The sequence below is a fragment of the Phyllostomus hastatus genome, unplaced genomic scaffold, assembly GCF_019186645.2.
Source record: "Phyllostomus hastatus isolate PE091 unplaced genomic scaffold, TTU_PhHast_1.1 phas_contig_495, whole genome shotgun sequence".
Classification (NCBI taxonomy): Eukaryota; Metazoa; Chordata; class Mammalia; order Chiroptera; family Phyllostomidae; genus Phyllostomus; species Phyllostomus hastatus.
In genome coordinates, this window is record NW_025333895.1 from 6522383 (window position 1) to 6539742 (window position 17360).

The window sequence follows — 17360 nt, forward strand, 5'->3', positions numbered from 1 at the left end:
GGGGCTGCCCCGCCCCCAGCTCTGTGCTGCTGGGGCCAGTCTGCAGCCCTCCCCCGCACCCCCAGCCCTGGGAGGGGCGTTCCCTGAGGAGCCTGGAGCGAAGAGTGTGCGGTTCTTCTCCCCTTTGAATTAAAACCTGGTCGCTGGCCCGGCCCTCGGGGCCGTGGGAACCCGTGTGAATGGACAGGGAGAGCCACACACTGGGACATGAGGGCAGGCCCTCTGGGGACACGGGCACTGAGGACGGAGGGTGAAAGCCCCCTGGGCTCGACCTGCGGCTCACAGGAGAGCAGGGGCCACAGCTCACGGTCCTCCTCTGCAGGTGGGGGGCGGGGGCTCTACCTGGGGCCCTTTAAGTAGCATCTGGCTGCGGCTGAGTTTGTGCTGAGACGCAAGAATGAGCAGCCGGTCCTCGGCCTGAACCTGCGCCCCCGCCCCGGAACCAAGACGCCAGGGCCCAGGGACGCAGGCGGTCTCCCTCCCTCCCCACCCAACCCCCACCTCTCCGGCGGAGGAGGATGAAGTCCAGTAGAAAAGAGACCCGGCTCCCTCGCGCTGGTTCGGTTTCTTTCCTCGAAGTTCAGCTTAAGGCAAAAGTTTGGCAAAGCAATTCTACGTAAGGCCGCGTGACGAGAGGGAGGACGAGGGGGAGCCGCCACGGGAGCGCCGCACTCTCGCGGGTCAGCAGGAGCCGGTCCGTCACGCGCGCGCCAGCTCCTCCTCCTCCTCCCGCCCCTGAACCTCCTAAAGAGGCGTTCAAAAAGACTGAAAAGCAGTTGTGTCCGGGAGACGGCTGCGAGTGAATGGCTGAAACTGTGAGAAGAGGGAAGGAAAGGGGACCCCAGGCGACACCGAAGGGCATACACGGGGCTGGTCTGTTCGGGGGCTGGCCCCGCCCCCCGGCCCCCCACCGCGGGGAAGCGGCTCCGTCCGAGGGGGCGGGAGGCCATGCCGGGGCATGCGCACAGTGAGACCGCCGCTGGGCAAGGTAGAATGGTTGTATTCTGCTGAATGAGGGGGCGTCCGCGTGGGGGCTGGGCCGCCCCTGGAGTCTGCGCGAGCGGCGCCCCGGCTGTCACCGGTGCTTGGGCGGGATCACCACCAGCGGCTGCCCGTACTTGGGCCGCCACATGAGGACCTGCGCGTCGTTGGCGTTGGGCTTGACCAGGGCGCTGGGCGGTATGGGCTCGTTCTTGCTCAGGATCTTGGGCTGGTCCTGGGCGATGGGCTCCCGCAGCCGCGCGCGCTGGCCCAGGGGCCGGGTGGGGTTCACCTCGATGCTGAGCTGCATGCGCCAGTGCAGCGTCTGCAGGATGATCATGTCGTTGGTCGAGGTGTTGGTGGCCACCAGCCACGTGGTGAAGCTCTGGTCCCGGTAGATGTTGGTCAGTCTGGCCACGTTGCTCTCGCTGACGGGCACGGCCCACGTGACGCTGGGGTAGAAGTTGTCGTTCATGCTGATGATGAACCTGGAGTCCCTCCGGGTGGGGCCCACGATGGTGCACGTCTCCGTGGTGTTGCCGTACCAGGGGTAGTTCACCCCGTCCGAGTCGCTGATGGCCTCGATCTTGCCCTCCTGGAGGTCCGGGAGCTCCCAGCTGGACCTGGGGACAGGGAGACCAGTTCACTCAGCCAGACACCCCCCCCAGGCTTTTCCGCATCCCCTCCCGGGGGACCCAGACAGCAACCAGACAGTGACCAGACAGTCAACATCATGGTGGGTGAACCAGGGCTCCCCCGACGTCACCTCCCTGGAAAGCCACCCCGTTCCTCTTGCATCCTCTCCCGTCGTCTCCCCGAGACCCCTGCAGACAGGGCTGGACCCTGGCCGGGCTTCGGGGAGCCCTGGGGCCCCTGCCTGCGAGAGGATGCAGCACCCAGAGGGGCCTGGGGCTGCCGAACAGCAGTGGGAGCCCTGGTGCGTGCGGTGCGCCGCTGCTGGTGGCAGGGCCACACGTGACCTCGGTTAAGGTGGAGGCCGTGGGTGGGACGGAAATGCAGGCTGGCCCGGCCCCTCTGGGTTACATGTGTCCTGGGGGTGGCCGCGAGGACCTTTCTGTTGCTCTAAAGGCCACCAGGACACTTCTGAGCCCTGTGGTCATGGGGCAGCACGTCCGGGGGTGATTCCTGACCCCCCCCCTGCCCCGTGGGCCAGTGTGTGACCTGGGGCAAACACCTGCCCCTCTGAGCTTCAGCGCCCTCACCTGCGGTAGGGGTCGCCTCCAGCCTCTCCCTCCTCCCAGCTCTGGGGTCTGGGGCGTAAGGAACCAGCACCCCCAGAGCCCTTCGAGTAGGGTCTGGCCCCTCATCTCCATGTCTCCCCCGCCGGACGGACCCTCCCCCCGAGCCACAGCCAGCCCTGGAGGCTTCCGGGGGGCCCTCCTCTCTGCTCACGCCCGCCCAAAAGAGGAAGCGCCCTGCAGCCTGACTCGCCCCCGCCTGGCTGGCCCGTCTTGGAAGCCGCAGAAGCAAGGAAACCCGAGTCGCCCCCATCTTAAAGCACCACGCTCAGCCCCACCACCAGCCCAGCTCCGTGCGGCCTCCTCCGCGCCTGGCCGCGCTGCTGAACTCGCACTCGGTTCTCCCCTCCCGGAGGCCGAGGGGCCCGGCCTTCCGGGGCGGGGGACAGGCAGCCGGGCTGCCTGAGCTCAGCCTCGGGAACCCTGTGACAGGCCTTGCTCAAGTCTCAGCTGCCTCCTCTCTGGCGTGAGACCCCCTGATCGGGAGGCCTGGCCCTCCCTCACCCCCGGCCTTGGACACACGTCCCTGCTGGGGTCACTGGAAAATGAGGGCAGGAACGTGCCAGCCCAGCGCAGGGCACAAAGCACATGCTGGCAGTCGGTGGCTGCTAACGCCATGGTGGTCACTATTGTTTTGCTGTGACAATAACTCAGACACGAGAGCACGCCAGCCAGTCCCCAGGTGCTCCAAGGACACAGGACACTCCAAGGACACAGCCGAGTCTGGGGAGCTCACCCCTTAGAGACTCATCAGGAATCAAGTGGGGGGTTGGGCTTTTCCCAGGGTGACAGCTAAGCAGCAGGGCATGGGGACCAGGGCCTGGGCAGGTGGACCTGGTCCAGTGCTGGCCCCCATAGGCCCTGTCACACCAGCGCTCAGAGTCCAGTCCACAGCGTGCCACTCCCCACAGCCTGAAGGCAGAAACAGCCCGAGGGTCCTCAGCAGGGGGGGTGGGGGGGGATGGATAAACGACGCAATGGGCCGCCCACACCGTGGAGCGCCGTTCAGCCCGAAACAGGAAGGAGATTCCGACACCTGCTACCACGCGGAGGGGCCCTGGGGACACTTCGCTGTGAAGGAAGCCAGTCGCAGAAGGACAGACACCGTGTGACTCCACCACCTGAGGTCCCTGGGGGCGGGGGCGGGGCTGGGGGGGTCACATTTAACGGGGACAGTTTCCGTTTAGGACGAAAAAGTGCAGGAGATGGACACAGGCAACCACAGAGACGCACTTCACGCCGCGGAACTCAAAGATGGTCCAGGTGGTAAATTTCACGCGACTCATCACAATAAAAAACGCATTCTCTATCGAAATGCGTCCTTCGCTGTTGGCAGTTAGCGAGTCCGGGGCCGCTACGGGAGGAACGGTGACGCACGTGACCTGGCTCACTCTGTGATCCCTCATCGCGGTTTTCTGCTTATTTTACGGACAGGCCCAATTTCGGACGCCACCTGCCGAGCAGGCTGCCTCTGGCCCTGAGCCTCCAGCTCCCCGAGCTCCAGGGGAACCCGGGCAGCAGCGCCATGGCCTCGAGCTTCTAAAGCTCCCACCCATCCCTGGGATCTCCGGGCTCTTCCAGAGCCGCCGCGGCGGAAGCCGGGGCCGGCACCTGTTTCGGAAGGCGCCCCCTCTCCCACTCGCAGTGGCCACACTCGTTGCAACACGCTTTTTAAGAGGCAGAAAGGAAACTTGCGAGAGGAACTTTGCTCCTCCTTGGCCTTTCACTTCCTAAGAGCAGGCCTGTTCGGGGACTGGGGTTGAGGTCAAGGACGGCCTCTGCCCCCCACCCCTCAGCCGCTGACCCCAGGCTGCACGGTTCCTCTCCACCCCCAGCCCCCAAATGCCCGAGCCCCAGCTCTGTCACAGACAGGTGACCATCCTCGTGAGCTGGCAGCCAGCCATGTCTCGTGTGTGCTATTACTCAGAGCCGGGGCCAAGGGCGTCTGTTTTCGAATCATCCCCTGCCAGCATGGGCTGGCTCTGGCCCCCGTGGTCCCTGTGGTCCCCTCGCGCAAGTGAGGGTGTGCGGTGAAGGGCACGGTTTCTGGGCACCCTGTCTCAGGCCGGCTCCTGTCGGGTCTCATGTCTCCGAGCCCCCTTTTCTCACCAGTGAACTGTGGACAGCCCTGCCCACACCTTGCAAGGTTTTGGGGTGATGAAATGCGTTGATGTATGTGCTACCGGGTCCACAGGAAACAGCAACCCGTGGAAGCTTCTAGACCCTTCAGAGGGAGGGGTCAGCAATTGGGATTTGCCCGGGAGCCTCTCTGACCTCACTTATAGTTTCAGACTCCAGGATCTCCGGCTTCTTCTGGAAGGACCTTGGACTGCAAGGCAGACCCTCAGTTCCTGGCTCCACGGGGTGGCGGGGCGAGCCCAGGCCCTGCACACACTGAGCATCCTCTCCGCTCGCGGGCCGCGGACCACGCAGGCTCTGACCCGCAGATGCCACCAGGAGGGCGAGTGAGTAACGAGGCTCCCAGCAATGCCCTCCCCAGGCCGCAGAGCCAGCGGGCACTCTTGGTTCCTCCAACGGCCGTGCCCCACCCCACCCCACCCCCAAGCCCTCTGCCAGCAGCAGCGCCCCTCCCCCGCCCCAGTCCTAGTCCGTCTCCTGGCGAGACTCTGGGGTCTCCCAGGGAAGCCTGCCCCAGCCCCTCCCACAAGGCCAGGTGCCCGCATGAGATCCCCTCGGTCCTCATCCTGCTGCTTCCTGGCGCGTTCACGGGGGGCGGCTCCATAACCCTACGACCGTCGCTGACGACCCCGGGAGGGCGGGGGCCAGACCTCCGGGACCCACTGGGTGCCGGGTGGAGAGTTGGGCACCAAGCATGCCGGTGGCCTGGGCCTGACCTCGGGCAGGCTGGGGCCCCACAGGGGTCTCAGGAACGGGCTTAGTTTCACTCAGGGGACCCTGGCCCGAAGCTGCGTCGGCTGGTGCAACTTCTCTCCTGGTGCGGCTGAGGCTGCCGAGCACACTGGCCAGGCCAGGCCAGGCAGCCTGTGTACGGACGGTCACCTGCCCAGGCTTCTCCTCGGACTTGGAGTCGCTAGAGGCCCGGCCCAGGGTCACATAACCAGATAGCCGCCAGGCCAGGACCCACAGCCTGAGCGAGCTCTTCCCCCTGGCCTCCAGCGGGCCCTCAGCCTACACTCATTCACAGGTACACGCACCTGCATGTGCATACACAGTGCACATGTGCACACGCGTGCATACACAGGCACATGTGTGCACACGTGCACAGGCTCTCCACAGCGCGCCTGACCGAGAGCGGGAATCTGAAGGGACTACAGAGAGGCCTGCTCCGGAGGCGGCGGGAGGGGTTCAGGCTGTGCCGAGGGCCACCCCGAGGGCTGGGGGCCGTCACCCTGTGTCCAGGCCTGGCCACCCGTCCAAGCTGGCCCAGTGCAAAGGCCTCTCGGTGGAGGGCGAGGGCCCAGGGCGGCCCTTCCGTGGCCCCGGGCTGGCGGGAGCACCCCCTTCCCTGGACAGTTTGGAGAGAGCCGGGCAGGGGTGGGAACGGGGCTGGGCTCTCACCCGGCACGGCAAGAGCCCCCCGCTGGGGGCTCCCCTCCCAGGGAGTGTGGGGTCGGGGATCCAGAAGCGGACCACCCGGCCTGGCCCACCAGGCCTCCAAGCAGAGCCTTGGCCCTTCCTGGCTTTCTTCGCTTGGGTTGTTTTCCTTAAAATTAATCACTTTTTAAAAAACTCAACTACGTGTAGCTTTTCCTAAGAAATACCTTTGAAAGCACAGGTTAAATATTTTAGGTAATATGTGCATTTTTTCCCTAACACACATCAAAATAAATGTGTTGCTTTCCATGGGAATTCCACTTTAGCTTACACGGGCCCACCGAAACACTAACATGGGCCCAGCTCCCTGCAGGCACCTGAGGGACCCAGGGACAGGAGGGGGTCGGCGGCTCCCTGCCTGGGGCCCTGGCTTGGGCCAGACCGGCACTCGGGGTCACTCCACCTGGTCGTCAGTAACACAGTTTTATACAATTTGTAGAAAGTCCCGATTCTGTCAAGTTTTGCAGTTTCACGCAAACTGAGGCCCAAAAGCCCTTCCCAAACCAGCCTGGGGTCCCCGCTTCCGGACTTGTGCCCCGTGCAGCGCCCACAAAGCGAGCCCCTCCCACCGAGGGGGCCTCCAGGCACCTGCTGTGCGAGGTTGGGGGGGGCTGCAGAGTCCCCTCCCTCCCCACCCTCACCCCTGGGCTCCACCCCGAGCACCCTGGGCCCTGGGGCAACACCTGTTTTCGTTTCCAGTTACAAAAGCTGTGTGTGTGTGTGTGTGTTTTTTAACGCCAGCCATAGAGAAGTGTGTGAAATAGAAAGGAAAACATCTCTTCCGCGCTGCCCACCTCCCCCCCTGAGGTTACCCACCGCACACCACACTGCAGGCTGGTAAACATCCTTCCAGACCTTTCCCTCACACACACACACACACACACACACACACACGCACGCAGTGTACGCTGCCATTGCCAGTGGGACCTTTTTAACCGACACGGGTCCTTACCCTACACAGTTTACAACTCTGTTTAAATGCAACCTATAATTTGATTGCTTTTCCCTTGGGGGAGCCGCTACAGGTCCACCTACTGATCTTTTCCGTTTTACCCAGATCCGATCGGCAAAAAAATACATCTCTGTGTGTAATGCCTCCCCACCCCCCACCCCCGACCCGGCGGCCGCCGGGTGCCTTCCCGCACGTCCCCAGGAAGAGGCAGCGTTTGTTCCAAGGCCCGAGGACGGTGAGGGTCGAGGCATCGCCTGGCCAGGGCCGGTCCAGGGGGGATTCTCTTTGGGCTGGCATTCCCCTGCCACTTCCTCCCACCCCAAAGCCTGGAAGCGAGGACTTCCCTCTCCCACCCACGCCGCCCTCGCCTCTGCCAGGGCCCAGCAGATGGGGAGGCCCTTTCCGGTCGAGGAGAGGAAGCAGCATCCTCGATTGTTCTGTGCAGGGCCCGTGGCTCAGGCCTGGGCTGCAGGAAGAGGCCCCGTGGTCACCGGGCCATTCCTCCTGGCCCCGTACCCAGACCCGCCGGAGCAGTGCAGGCTTCCCTGGGCGAGTGGCTCCCGGCCTTGCAGCTGCTGGCTCCTCATCGCATGAGGTCCTTGGGAAACAGCAGAGTGGACAGGGCGCCGGGCAGGTCTGCCCCGGCCCAGCTCCAGCCTCCCCCAACTCCCGCCCCCCCCCGCCCGCCCCCCCCCACCCCGCCAGCCTCAGCTCCGCCAGCGCGGCCCCGCCCTTCCCACCAGCAGCCCGGACCACGGTAACACTGTAACACAGCCGGCTGCAAGCTGGCTCTGCTGCGTGTTGCGTAATTAATAACGATTATCCGTCGTTACGATATTGGCAGCTGCCAGGGACCAAGGCTTCAGCTGCGCCAGGCCCTGGGCTGGGTTCTTGCGATGCCTCCCCTCGTTCCACCCCCACACAGCCGCTCGAGGGAAGCACCGTCCCCCCCCCCCACCTTCGTAGATGGGAGCAGGGAGGCTCGAGGCCCACGACCGCAGCCCCGGCGGGTGGCGGGGCTGGGACCCGCCCCCTGCTGCTCCCCTCCCCTCCCCCACAAGTGTGCCTTTCGGCAGAACCCCGGGCTAGAAGCGGACCGGGGCCTGGGCCCTGGCCGTGGGCCGCATTCCCCGGAGGGTTCCCGAGGAGGGCAAAGCAGGGACCATGGGAAGCATCTCCCACACAGGCAGGAAACTGTGACTTGTCACGCAGAAGACTGTGCCGGCTGACAGGTGGCACTTGAGGGATTGCGGAGGACGGGGGTGTGGAGGCAGGTGTCTCCGGCAGTCTTGGGGGGAGGGAGGGTTGGCTTTTAAAGCAATGTGGGTTGGACCCCAACCCTATAGGATCCCCCCAAGCTGGCGTGGAGACGCTCACCATTTTGCAGCGGCCGGTAAGATTCGTATTACATCGTCCCACGTTGGATGCTCCAAGCCCAGAATACCTTTCTAAATTCTCCCGGATTAGAGGTTAATCTCAAGCAGGGATAATGTTGGGGGTATTAGGGGTTTCAGCTAAGTATCCGGAATTAATATTTTGACCACGAGTCCACTTGGAAAGAGCGGAAGCCCTCACTCTGCGCCCCCCCCGCCCCCGCCCGGGCTGTGCCCGCCCCGGGCCACTAAAGCCCAGGGTGTGGGTTTTGTTCTAATGGTTCCGACTGTCTGGACCCGGTCCAGCGGTTCTCAGCCGGGGCGGCTTCACGCCCTCCCGGGGACACGCAGCAACGTCTGGGGACACTTTTGGTCGTCACGACAGGAGGTTGGGGGGCTCCCGGCATCGAGTGGGCAGGGACGAGGGGCACTGTCCCCCGTCCTACAATGCACAGGGCAGCCTCCGGCCTGGGCAAAGCGAGGGGACAGCCCTGGGCAGCTGGCGGTCTCCGGCCAGTCCCCCTGGCTCAGCGCCCCTCTCCCGCTGCCATGTCATGGGGACTAAAACAGGACACAGAGCAGTGGGGGTGAGGACGATGGGGAGGGTCCTTTACACCACCCTCATTGCCAGGCTCCTTCTAACCCGGCCCTTCTTGTTCCGGGGCGGGGGGGGGGGGGGCCCCGTTGGACACAGCGCTCTGCCCGCGACGGGAGGGGCCGCCTCGAGGAACCGAACGAGGAACTGCGCTGCGCGCTGATTCTGAATACGACTTTGTCGGTTAGTCCTAAGTCGAGCCGCTCCCAACACAGCATTTGAGCCTCAGGGTGGTCACCTACTCCTGTCCCCTCACCGGGTCCCCACAGCAGCCTCCGGGGAGTCCTCACAGGTGACAGAGCCGGAGTTCCGAGCCGCCCCAGCACCAGCACTGGTCGGTCATTCGGACCCCAGGGCCGGACCCCAGGAAGGACACCGACCCCCCCAGGGCGCCCCCAACCCTGCCCCTTTCACGGGGGCGGACCCCCCTGCCGACTGGGATCACGAGCCCAGGAGAACAGGACGCGGTCACAGAGGGTCCTGGCCGACAGAGGTGGCCCGCGAAGGGGAGGGAACCAAGGCGAGCAGGTCGAGAGCGTGAAAATGGGCCTCCGGCCCCTCGAAAACTCCAACTATTCATAACCTGCACTATTTCCAAGTTTCTTAAAGCTGGGGCGTGGCCCCAGGTGAAAGAGGAGAGTCTGGGCCGGGGGGAAATTCGGAACAAAAGGAATTTCTGTCTGTGGGTCTCGGGGTTCCGGCCCCAGGTCCTGGGGTTCCAGCCCCGGCTCCCGAACACTGCAGTCGCCATGGCCCCTCACCCCATCAGACAGCGATCACCACGGGAATGACCACGCTCCAGGCGGAAGCCGCCCGACTAGGTGTTTGGTCGTGGCCTCAGCCGGTGCCGACTGTTTGACAGATGTCACCTCCCATCACTCCCGCAGTAAGCCAGGGCACAAGCACTGGGATGCCCCAATTTGCAGAGGAGGAAACCAAGGGTCAGAGTGGCTCAGGTCACAGCCTGGACAGTGGTGGTGGTGGCAGGGCCTGGACTCCCGCCCAGCTCTGCTCCCCTGCCTCTGGGTGCGCCCCTGGGTGCACACTCTAACCAGGAACCGAGGCCGGGCACAGACAGACAGAGGTCGCCTCGGGTCGCCTGACGTGGGCCTGCCTCCGGCAAGCGTGCCTCAACCTACTCAGAGCTGCAGAGCGGAGTGAGAGGCCTGGAAGCCCAGACGCCCCGTGCGCAGGGGGGAAGGTGGAGGCTGGGAGCCAGGCCCGCCCCCTCCCCACCGCACAGCGCACCCCAGCTCATCAGAGGGCAGCAGTCCCTCCATTCTTGGCGCCGGTCTCCCCCACCCCTGGCGCTCACGTCTCCCCGAGTTCTGGAGGACCGCTGCCTACTGTGCCCCAGAGCCCCTGGGGGCGGGGACAGACTCAGCCCGAAGCCCCTGGCCAATGCCTTTGTGTCTTGCCAGTCGCCCCGGATGCCAAAGTCGGACGAGGCTCCGGGCCCAGGGTTTCCTAGGGCAGGCTCCCGCCAAACCCCCAGGGCTCGTGCTTCCCCTTCGGACCGGGAGGCCGGCCCCCGGCCCAGACTCAGGGACACTTCGGGAAGTCAGGGGCCTGGGCGTGGAAGTCAGCTGGGCAGAGGAGCCGCTGAGCGTCCAGGGAGGCCGCACGCGCTTCTCCCAGGGGGCGACCAGGGTCACACCCAGGTTTTGAGTGTCACCATGGTCCCCTGTGGCCCTTGTACCTTCAGCGTGGTTAAGTGGAGGAGCCATAAGATCGGGTGTCCCCCCACCTCCCCCCTCTAATTTCAGGTGGCCCAGGGTGATCCTCAGCCAGCGTGGACTTCCCGCTCCTGGAAACCTTTGCTCTGTTCTCTCCTTGCACACCCAGGACACTGCTCAGAGTGCACGCCCAGAGAGATGATGGGAGAGGGTCCCCGGCCAGCTCTCGAAGACACGGCCTGGCATCTGGTAGCAGCGACTGCCGCCACCCTGGCCTAGGGGGGGCCCTGCGAGTTCATCTCCCACTGCTCTGTCCACGCCAGGGGTGACCATCTCCAGGGTCAGAAAACGTGTCCGGAAAGACCCAGGTCCCAGGGTCCCGCACGGAGATTTACATTATCCCGGGAACGTTCTGGAGACCAGGCCGCAGAGAAGAACCCAGGGGGCTCCTCTCGGTTGCGCAGGCCGCGCTGGAGCCTCCTGGACAGTGAAACAAGGTCTTCCTAAGTGGCCTCCCGCCTCGGAGAGAAAAACCACCGCACCACGGAGCACACCGGGCTTCCAAACCCGGCTCTCCTCTCAGACAAAACACCGCTGGCCTGCTGGCCACAGCAAAGCGCTCCCGGCCCGGGGGCACATCTGGAGCCCCAGAGCACTGCACAGAGAACTCCCAGGGTTCAGGGCCCCGGTACTTCCCCGAGTCTCCGCCACGTGGGCTCGCACAGGCCTGAACCCGGGGGGTGGGGGTGGGGGCAGGGAGGTGGCGGGCCTCGGCCTCTCGGGTCACCCAGCTCGTTTGTTTTGCCGAAGAGGCACCTGGTGGAATAGTCTCTGCTTGCTTGCTTTGTTTTTAAATTGAGTTGAGAGAGAGAGAGAGAGAAACAGAAACTTCGATTTGTTGTTCCACTCATTCATGCATTCACTGGGTGGTTCTTGTACGCACCCCGACCCAAGGATTGAACCGCAACCTTGGCACACGGCTGGGGGCGATGCCCTCACCAACTGAGCCACCCGGCCGGGGCTCCCCTGCTCCCTCAGCATCTTGCAGGGCAGGACGCCGGAGCCTCGGGGACAGTCGTAAGGAGGTCCCAGAGCCACCATCCCACTCTGAATCAACAGACAGGCCCTCTAAGAGGACTTCCGTCCATGCCTAAAGTCCCCCCCGCCCCGGCCCCATGAGGCCCTGACCCCCACCGCAGGCCTCCAAGCGCCCCACCCCGAGCAGCCCCACAGAGCTGGCTCCCGAGCCGTACTCACATGCCCTGCTCCCCATACTGGTTGTAGAACTCCATGTGGCTGCACGCCTGGATCCAGCCCACTACCCAGGTCTCCTTCCTGGGGATGGGCGGCATGACCACCTGGGCCGAGGCACGGAAGTGGGGTGTCCGGTAGCGGAGCACCACGCTGGAGGACTCATCGATGCTGGTGGGGACGGGGTCGATGGAGGCTTTCACGTCGATCACCGTGATGCCTTCCCGGAAGACCCTGGCTTTGCCCCCGATGCTCTGGATACAGCCCATGGCCCGCAGCACCGCTCTGATGTCCAGGGAAGGCCAGCAGTCCCAGAGAAAACCGGGCATTGAAAGGGTGGAGGCTGCCGGGCCTACGGCAGACAGCGCTGATCTCCGATTTCAAATCTCAAGACCGATATCCATAGGATAGAACATTCACTGGGTAGGGGGCATTTGCATATCACTGCCTCTGGCCTTGTTTACAAATAAGGATTTTGCTGCATTTCAAGGGCCCCGGGTTCTCTCTTCTTCGGCTAGCAGTGGACAAAAATCACCGATATTCTTTGGGTTAAAAAAAGAAAAGTTTGGATGTTAATGGATAATCATGTTGTTCAGACATCCAGCCCTTCCGCGCCGCACACGCGGGGAACGCGGCTCACAGACGCTCCCTGAAGTCTTCGGGGAAGCAGGCGAATGCCGGCAGACACATAAATAAGGAAGGCTCTGTCCCCGGCGCAGCGCCGCCACCCTCGCTGCAGAAGACCGACTTCCTGCCCTCCTGCCTTCCGCACGCGCTCGGGACACACACACCGACCTCTCGCGCAACGGGGCCGAATCAATGGAAGGGCAGTTTCTGTTCAGTCGGCAGAGGTCCCGGCTCCCTCGAGGGCGAGCGCCGACCCGCGGCTTCCTGGAGGCGAGCGCCAGGCTCCGGCCGCTCGCGAGGTCCCCGAGGAGCGCGGCGCAGCGCGGGTCCGGGTCGGTGCCCACTGGCGGGCGCAGGCCGACGCCCCAACGCCGGCGCACCGCTTCCCCTTGCCGCTGACTCTGTCGCCGCCCGCCGTCCGGGGCTGCAGGGTTGCGCCGGAGCCGCCGCCTAGCTCGCCACCGCCGAGGACCTGGTAGGAGGTGGAAGGGACAGGGCGTCAAGGCCCGCCTCAAAGTTGAGCCTAACTTTGCCGAGGGGGACGCGCGGGGCGGCGACGCGTGTGCGCGGGGCGCGGGCTGCGGAGCTGACAGCGCAGCTCTGGGCGGTCTCCCCGGAGGCGGCGCCCCCCCCCGCCCCGCCCGCCCCGTCAGTGGCAGCCGCACGACCGCGCGCACCAGCGAATAATCGCCGCCCGTGACATCTCCGCTGACACCCTCCCGTCCCGAGGGTGGGGTGGGGGGGCGATAGGCTGGCACTGCAGTGGGCCGCGTGGACTTGCCGGCCCTGGCACTACGCCCGCCGCCTCGCCGCCAGCTCTCCTTCCCCAGCCTGGGTCCCTCCGGCCCCCTAGGGACGCAGTGTCACCCCTGCAGGACAGTCTGATCGGGCGCGCGCCCCCTTCTCGGGCCGGGATCCCTCGACCCTCGGAGGGCTCAGTGCCCTAGTCCCACCGCACCGACCGCCTCTGTCCCCCACTGGTCAGCCGCGATCGGCCTTGAGTCCCCGCGCGTCCGGCGCGCTCGCCGCCGCGGGGCAACTTTGGCGCGCACGCCCCCACCCGGGCGGTGTCGGCCACTCACCTGCCCCTCGGGCCAATCCGCGTGCCCCGGCCGCCGCCCTCCGGCCGCCTCTGACCCTGCTGCGGGCACCCCCACCCCCTCCCCCGGGGCAGTGTCCTTTGGCTCTACTAGGGTCTGGGGCCGGCGGGGGCGCCCTCGGCCCCCACGTTCTCCTAGCTCAGGGCTGCTGGGGGGGGATGGCCGGGGGCGGAGAGCTGAGGCTGGGGCTCTCTCGCCCCCACCCCGCGCACCTCCTTTATTTTATGATCATTTTGAGCGTGCTGTCGCCGCTCAGCCCCGCCGCCGCGCCGCAGCCGCCTGGCGCGCCCGGCGCTGCCTCGCTCTGCAGCAGCATCGGAAAGGCAACCAGGTCAAACTTTGCAGAAACTCAGCCCCTGCGCCGGCCTGGCCCCGCGTCCGCCCGCAGCCGCTGGCCGGCGCGCAGCGCAGCGCACGCAGGCACCGCCGCCCGCGCTCGCCGGCCCCGCGGGGATGCAGTCCGCTGGCGGCAGCGGCGGGCGCCGCCTCCTCCTCGCCGCCCGCCCTGCTCTACACCCTCGCTCCCCGCACCGCCCGCCCTCCCCCCCGGTAATCCTCTCCCCCTCGCCCCCCTCGCTCTCCCTCTCTCTGCAGCTGCTGGGAGAGCTGAGCCTCTCCTCGCAGAAACGACATTTCCTTTCTGGCTAGCCCGGGGAATTCTGGGTAATGTAGTTCGACTTGTGCCTTGGGTCCAGGTGGGCTGCTCCCTATGCCCTTTGAACTCCCAGGCTTTCTGGGGCTCAGGGCCCGCGGGGAAGAGCCGGGCTGCCCCGCTGTTCCAGGTCCCGCCAGGGCCGTGCCTGGTTGGAGATGGTGCCAGGATTCTGGCAGGCTCCGGGGTTGGGAAGGTGGGGGTAGATGAGTTTGGGGAGAGGGTCCCTGCGTTGCTCCCTCTGGGCTGGGCCACTGGGCACCCTGGCAGGTGGTCAGGCCTGTTGGGCCCCAGCTGTACAGCTTCCTTTCCGCCACCATCAGCCACCCTGGGCAGGAGGCCTATGTTGTGCGTTCCCGGAGCAGGAATCCAAAGCTGGGAGACTTGCCCAAGGTCCCACCTGGCATGCGTCCCGGCTGCCTGGGACCTGGTGGTCTGAGTGCAGGGTTTAGAAGGGGGTTGAACATGGACATGGTGGGGGGAGAGCATAGCTGTGAACCACCCTAAGCACCCTTGAGCCATACCCTCACCCTCACCTGGGAAAGTCCAGGCAGTTTGTGACATCGGAAGACCTTGCAGCCACCTTGGAGCCAGGTCCTGCCCCCACCACTCTCACTTCCCAAGGCTCCCGCAGCCAGGCCCCGGGCAGATGGTTCTGGCCATTCCCAGGGTGTGCCATGGCGGGGAGGCGGGAACCAGAGGAGTAGGGACTCCAGCCACGCTGAGGTTTCTTCTCCGACGCAGGATCAGCCAGGCTGAGCGGCCCATCAAACGCCAGCCCAGCTCAGGCTGCAGGAAGTGTCTCATGGTACCCGCCACACCCCCGCCTGCACCCTGCTCACAGCCACGGCCCTCGCCCGGCCTGGGGACGGGCTTTCCCTGCCCAGCTCGGTTAGTTGGTAGCTTATTCCTGGGCCTGCTGACCGAGGCCGGGGCAGGGTGTCTCTCACCATCTGCTGACTGCCAGACGGCAGAACTCCAGACGGCATGCGTCTCCTAAGGACCCATGTAAATCCCCACTTCGGGGAAGATGCTTTCTGCCTCTGCCAGGCACTCACGGCCGCCCTACAGCCGCCTGCTCCTCCCTCCCTTGCCATCAGACACGTAGTGTGCTGTTCAGTTTCTGTACAGGTGAGGCATTAAGTGTTGGGGTGTCTGTCTCATCCCCCAACACCATTAGCCCCTGGAACAAAGCAGACTCATTAGCCAGGGTGCCCCCCTGATGGCGGGGACACTGCCCTGGTGACGAGGACACGAGTGCTCCATGAACATGTGCTGAGCCGCACGTCTCTCTCATTTGACATAAAGGGACAGAGGCCAGGGCCCAGACCCGCTTGCTCAGTGGCTGAGCCCCTGCAGATTATTTGCCAGGGACAGGTCCCCTGGGTGCCCACGGCAAAGGGTGTTGCTCCCTGCGGGCCTGGGCTTGGCCTGGGTTTGTGAGGTCCCCACTGTGTGTTAGGTGCTGCCTGAGCAAGCACGGTCTCCTTTATCCTTCACCTTGACCCCAGGAGGTGGGCTGTACAGACAGAGAGACCCAGGGGTCAGGGGACAGTGGCCTTTTCAGGTCTGGATCCCTGTCCAGATCTGGCCAAGCCCAGAGCCCAGTCGCCTCCTCCTCCTCCTCCCCCAGATGCGCCGCCCCAGCCCCTCCGAGAGAGCGAGGAAGGAGCCGATGCTGCAAAGCCCTGTCTCAGCAAGTTGCACCAGAAGAGGGTGAGGGCTCTCGCAAAACTGAGGGCCCCTGTCCCTAAGCTTGGCCCCAGAACCGCCTACCCATTCCATGATGCTTTCTTTGTCCTGGGCTAGTGGGAGGGTGGGCTCTGCAGGGAAACGGCCCAGGCTGCACCCGGGGATCGGCTTCCCCAGAGCCAGCCTCGACACACAGGGGGCCCGAACGGTCTCAGCTCGTTCGCACGGGCATCCCCTGGCCTGCCGGTCCGCCAAGGCTCTGGCCGCCTCTTCCTGCTCGGGGCTTCCCGGAGCCCTGTGGGCGCTGGGCACAGGCCCGCGGCGGTCTCGGCCATGTGGGAGGCTCAGGATGCATCCACGTGAGCGTGAAGCGCTGGCGTCTGCAGGGCAGAGGAAGGGGGCCTCTGTTGGAGAGGTGCCCAACACCACAGGGACCCTCACAGCTTCCCCTGGACCCCTCCCCTCCCTCCGACCACAGTCTCCCCGGACCCTCTGCCATGACAGCACCAGTGAATGGGACGGAGTGGGGGTCGGGATGCACAGCCCCGATCCCTACCCAGACTTCCTGGTGGACTCCTGAGTGTGGCAGCTTGGGAGGTCAGAGTGAGGTCCACGGGAGGACACGGTCCCTCACCCACTGGCACTTTCCTCAGTGCTGACCGGCCCCTGCTCTGTGCCAGGGGCTCAGAAGACACTGGGAACACGGCCAGGGCCAGGACAGGCAACAGGCGTGGTCCCCACGGCACTCGCATCCTCGTGGCCAAAGAGACATCGGGGAATGACTCCAGGAATGATGAATAGAGGCATTAATTACCATGAATAATAAATAGGTGCAATTTCATACTCAAACGGCTATAAGTATCGATCCAGGCACACGGGGACGGGTGTGAGTCAGCCGTCCTGATGTGCGGGTGCGTTAAGCTCAGGAAAGGAGGGTACCGAACGCATGTTCCTGGGGCTTTGGGGGGTGCAAATGAGCGTGTCAGAGGAGGTTAGAGTGAACAAGGGTGTGAGTGTGAGGGACAGTGTGAGGCTGTGTCTCTGTGTGTGAGGGCACGTGTGGCAGTGGTGTGTAATGTGTGTGGAGTGTGTCCAGGTAAGTGCGTGTGCCCACAAGTGTGTGTCTGCCTGTCTATGGGTGTGTCCACGTGGGTGTGAGGTGTGCAGGGCTGCAGGGGAGATGACTGAGTGGGTGTATATCGTGCGTGGCAGTGTGTGCATTGTGTGAGGGTCTGGATGAGTGCATGTAAGTGCAGAGTGTATGTTTGAGTGTGTTCTGGCTCTGTGAGGGCTTCTGTGAGCTGTGGGTCTGAGTGTGCATGCCGACGTGTGTGCACGTGTGTCTGAGGGTGCACATGCATGAGCGTGTCTGGATAAGGGTGAGTGTGTGTCCATGCCGATGTGTGGCTGTGTGTGTGATGTAGGCGAACCCGTTTGTGGGTGTGAGTAGATGCGATGCACCAGCGCGTGCGCGTGACAGTGCGCATGTCTGCGCCTGCGCAAGTAGGTGTGTTGCGTTATTTTCAGACTGGGTTGCTTTAAGGTGTCTGGCGGAGGGAGAGACCCGAGGCCAAATCAGGTCGGTAAGAGCCAATGAGGGGTGGCTCGTCCCAGCCTGGTTCACAG

The 17360-nt window shown here is 64.7% G+C and overlaps 2 protein-coding genes across 2 annotated transcripts; both read right to left on the reverse strand.

Moving 5' to 3' along the window:
* Positions 1–764: 764 nt before the first annotated feature.
* On the reverse strand, positions 765–12591 carry FAM78A (family with sequence similarity 78 member A). Its single transcript, XM_045845885.1, has 3 exons — positions 12459–12591; positions 11670–12205; positions 765–1604 (listed from the first exon to the last, which is right to left on the reverse strand). The coding sequence occupies exons 2-3, from the start codon at positions 11990–11992 to the stop codon at positions 1076–1078; spliced, it is 852 nt and encodes a 283-aa protein (XP_045701841.1). The 5' UTR covers positions 11993–12205; positions 12459–12591; the 3' UTR covers positions 765–1075.
* LOC123823329 (translation initiation factor IF-2-like) lies at positions 12502–14515 on the reverse strand. The gene is made up of 3 exons (XM_045845914.1): positions 14443–14515; positions 13373–13605; positions 12502–12762 (listed from the first exon to the last, which is right to left on the reverse strand). The coding sequence occupies exons 1-3, from the start codon at positions 14513–14515 to the stop codon at positions 12502–12504; spliced, it is 567 nt and encodes a 188-aa protein (XP_045701870.1).
* Between the last annotated feature and the right edge of the window lie 2845 nt (positions 14516–17360).

Excerpts from the sequence above, each read along its gene's own strand:
- LOC123823329 (XM_045845914.1), bottom strand. The coding sequence starts at position 14,515 with ATGTCCATGTTCAACCCCCTTCTAAACCCTGCACTCAGACCACCAGGT. Across the intron at positions 13,606-14,442 it reads GCAGCCGGGACGCATGCCAG|GAGGTGCGCGGGGTGGGGGC; the intron begins GTGGGACCTTGG and ends CATAAAATAAAG. Across the intron at positions 12,763-13,372 it reads CGGATTGGCCCGAGGGGCAG|GTCCTCGGCGGTGGCGAGCT; the intron begins GTGAGTGGCCGA and ends ACCTCCTACCAG.
- FAM78A (XM_045845885.1), bottom strand. The coding sequence starts at position 11,992 with ATGCCCGGTTTTCTCTGGGACTGCTGGCCTTCCCTGGACATCAGAGCG. Across the intron at positions 1,605-11,669 it reads CAGTATGGGGAGCAGGGCAT|GTCCAGCTGGGAGCTCCCGG; the intron begins GTGAGTACGGCT and ends CCCTGTCCCCAG.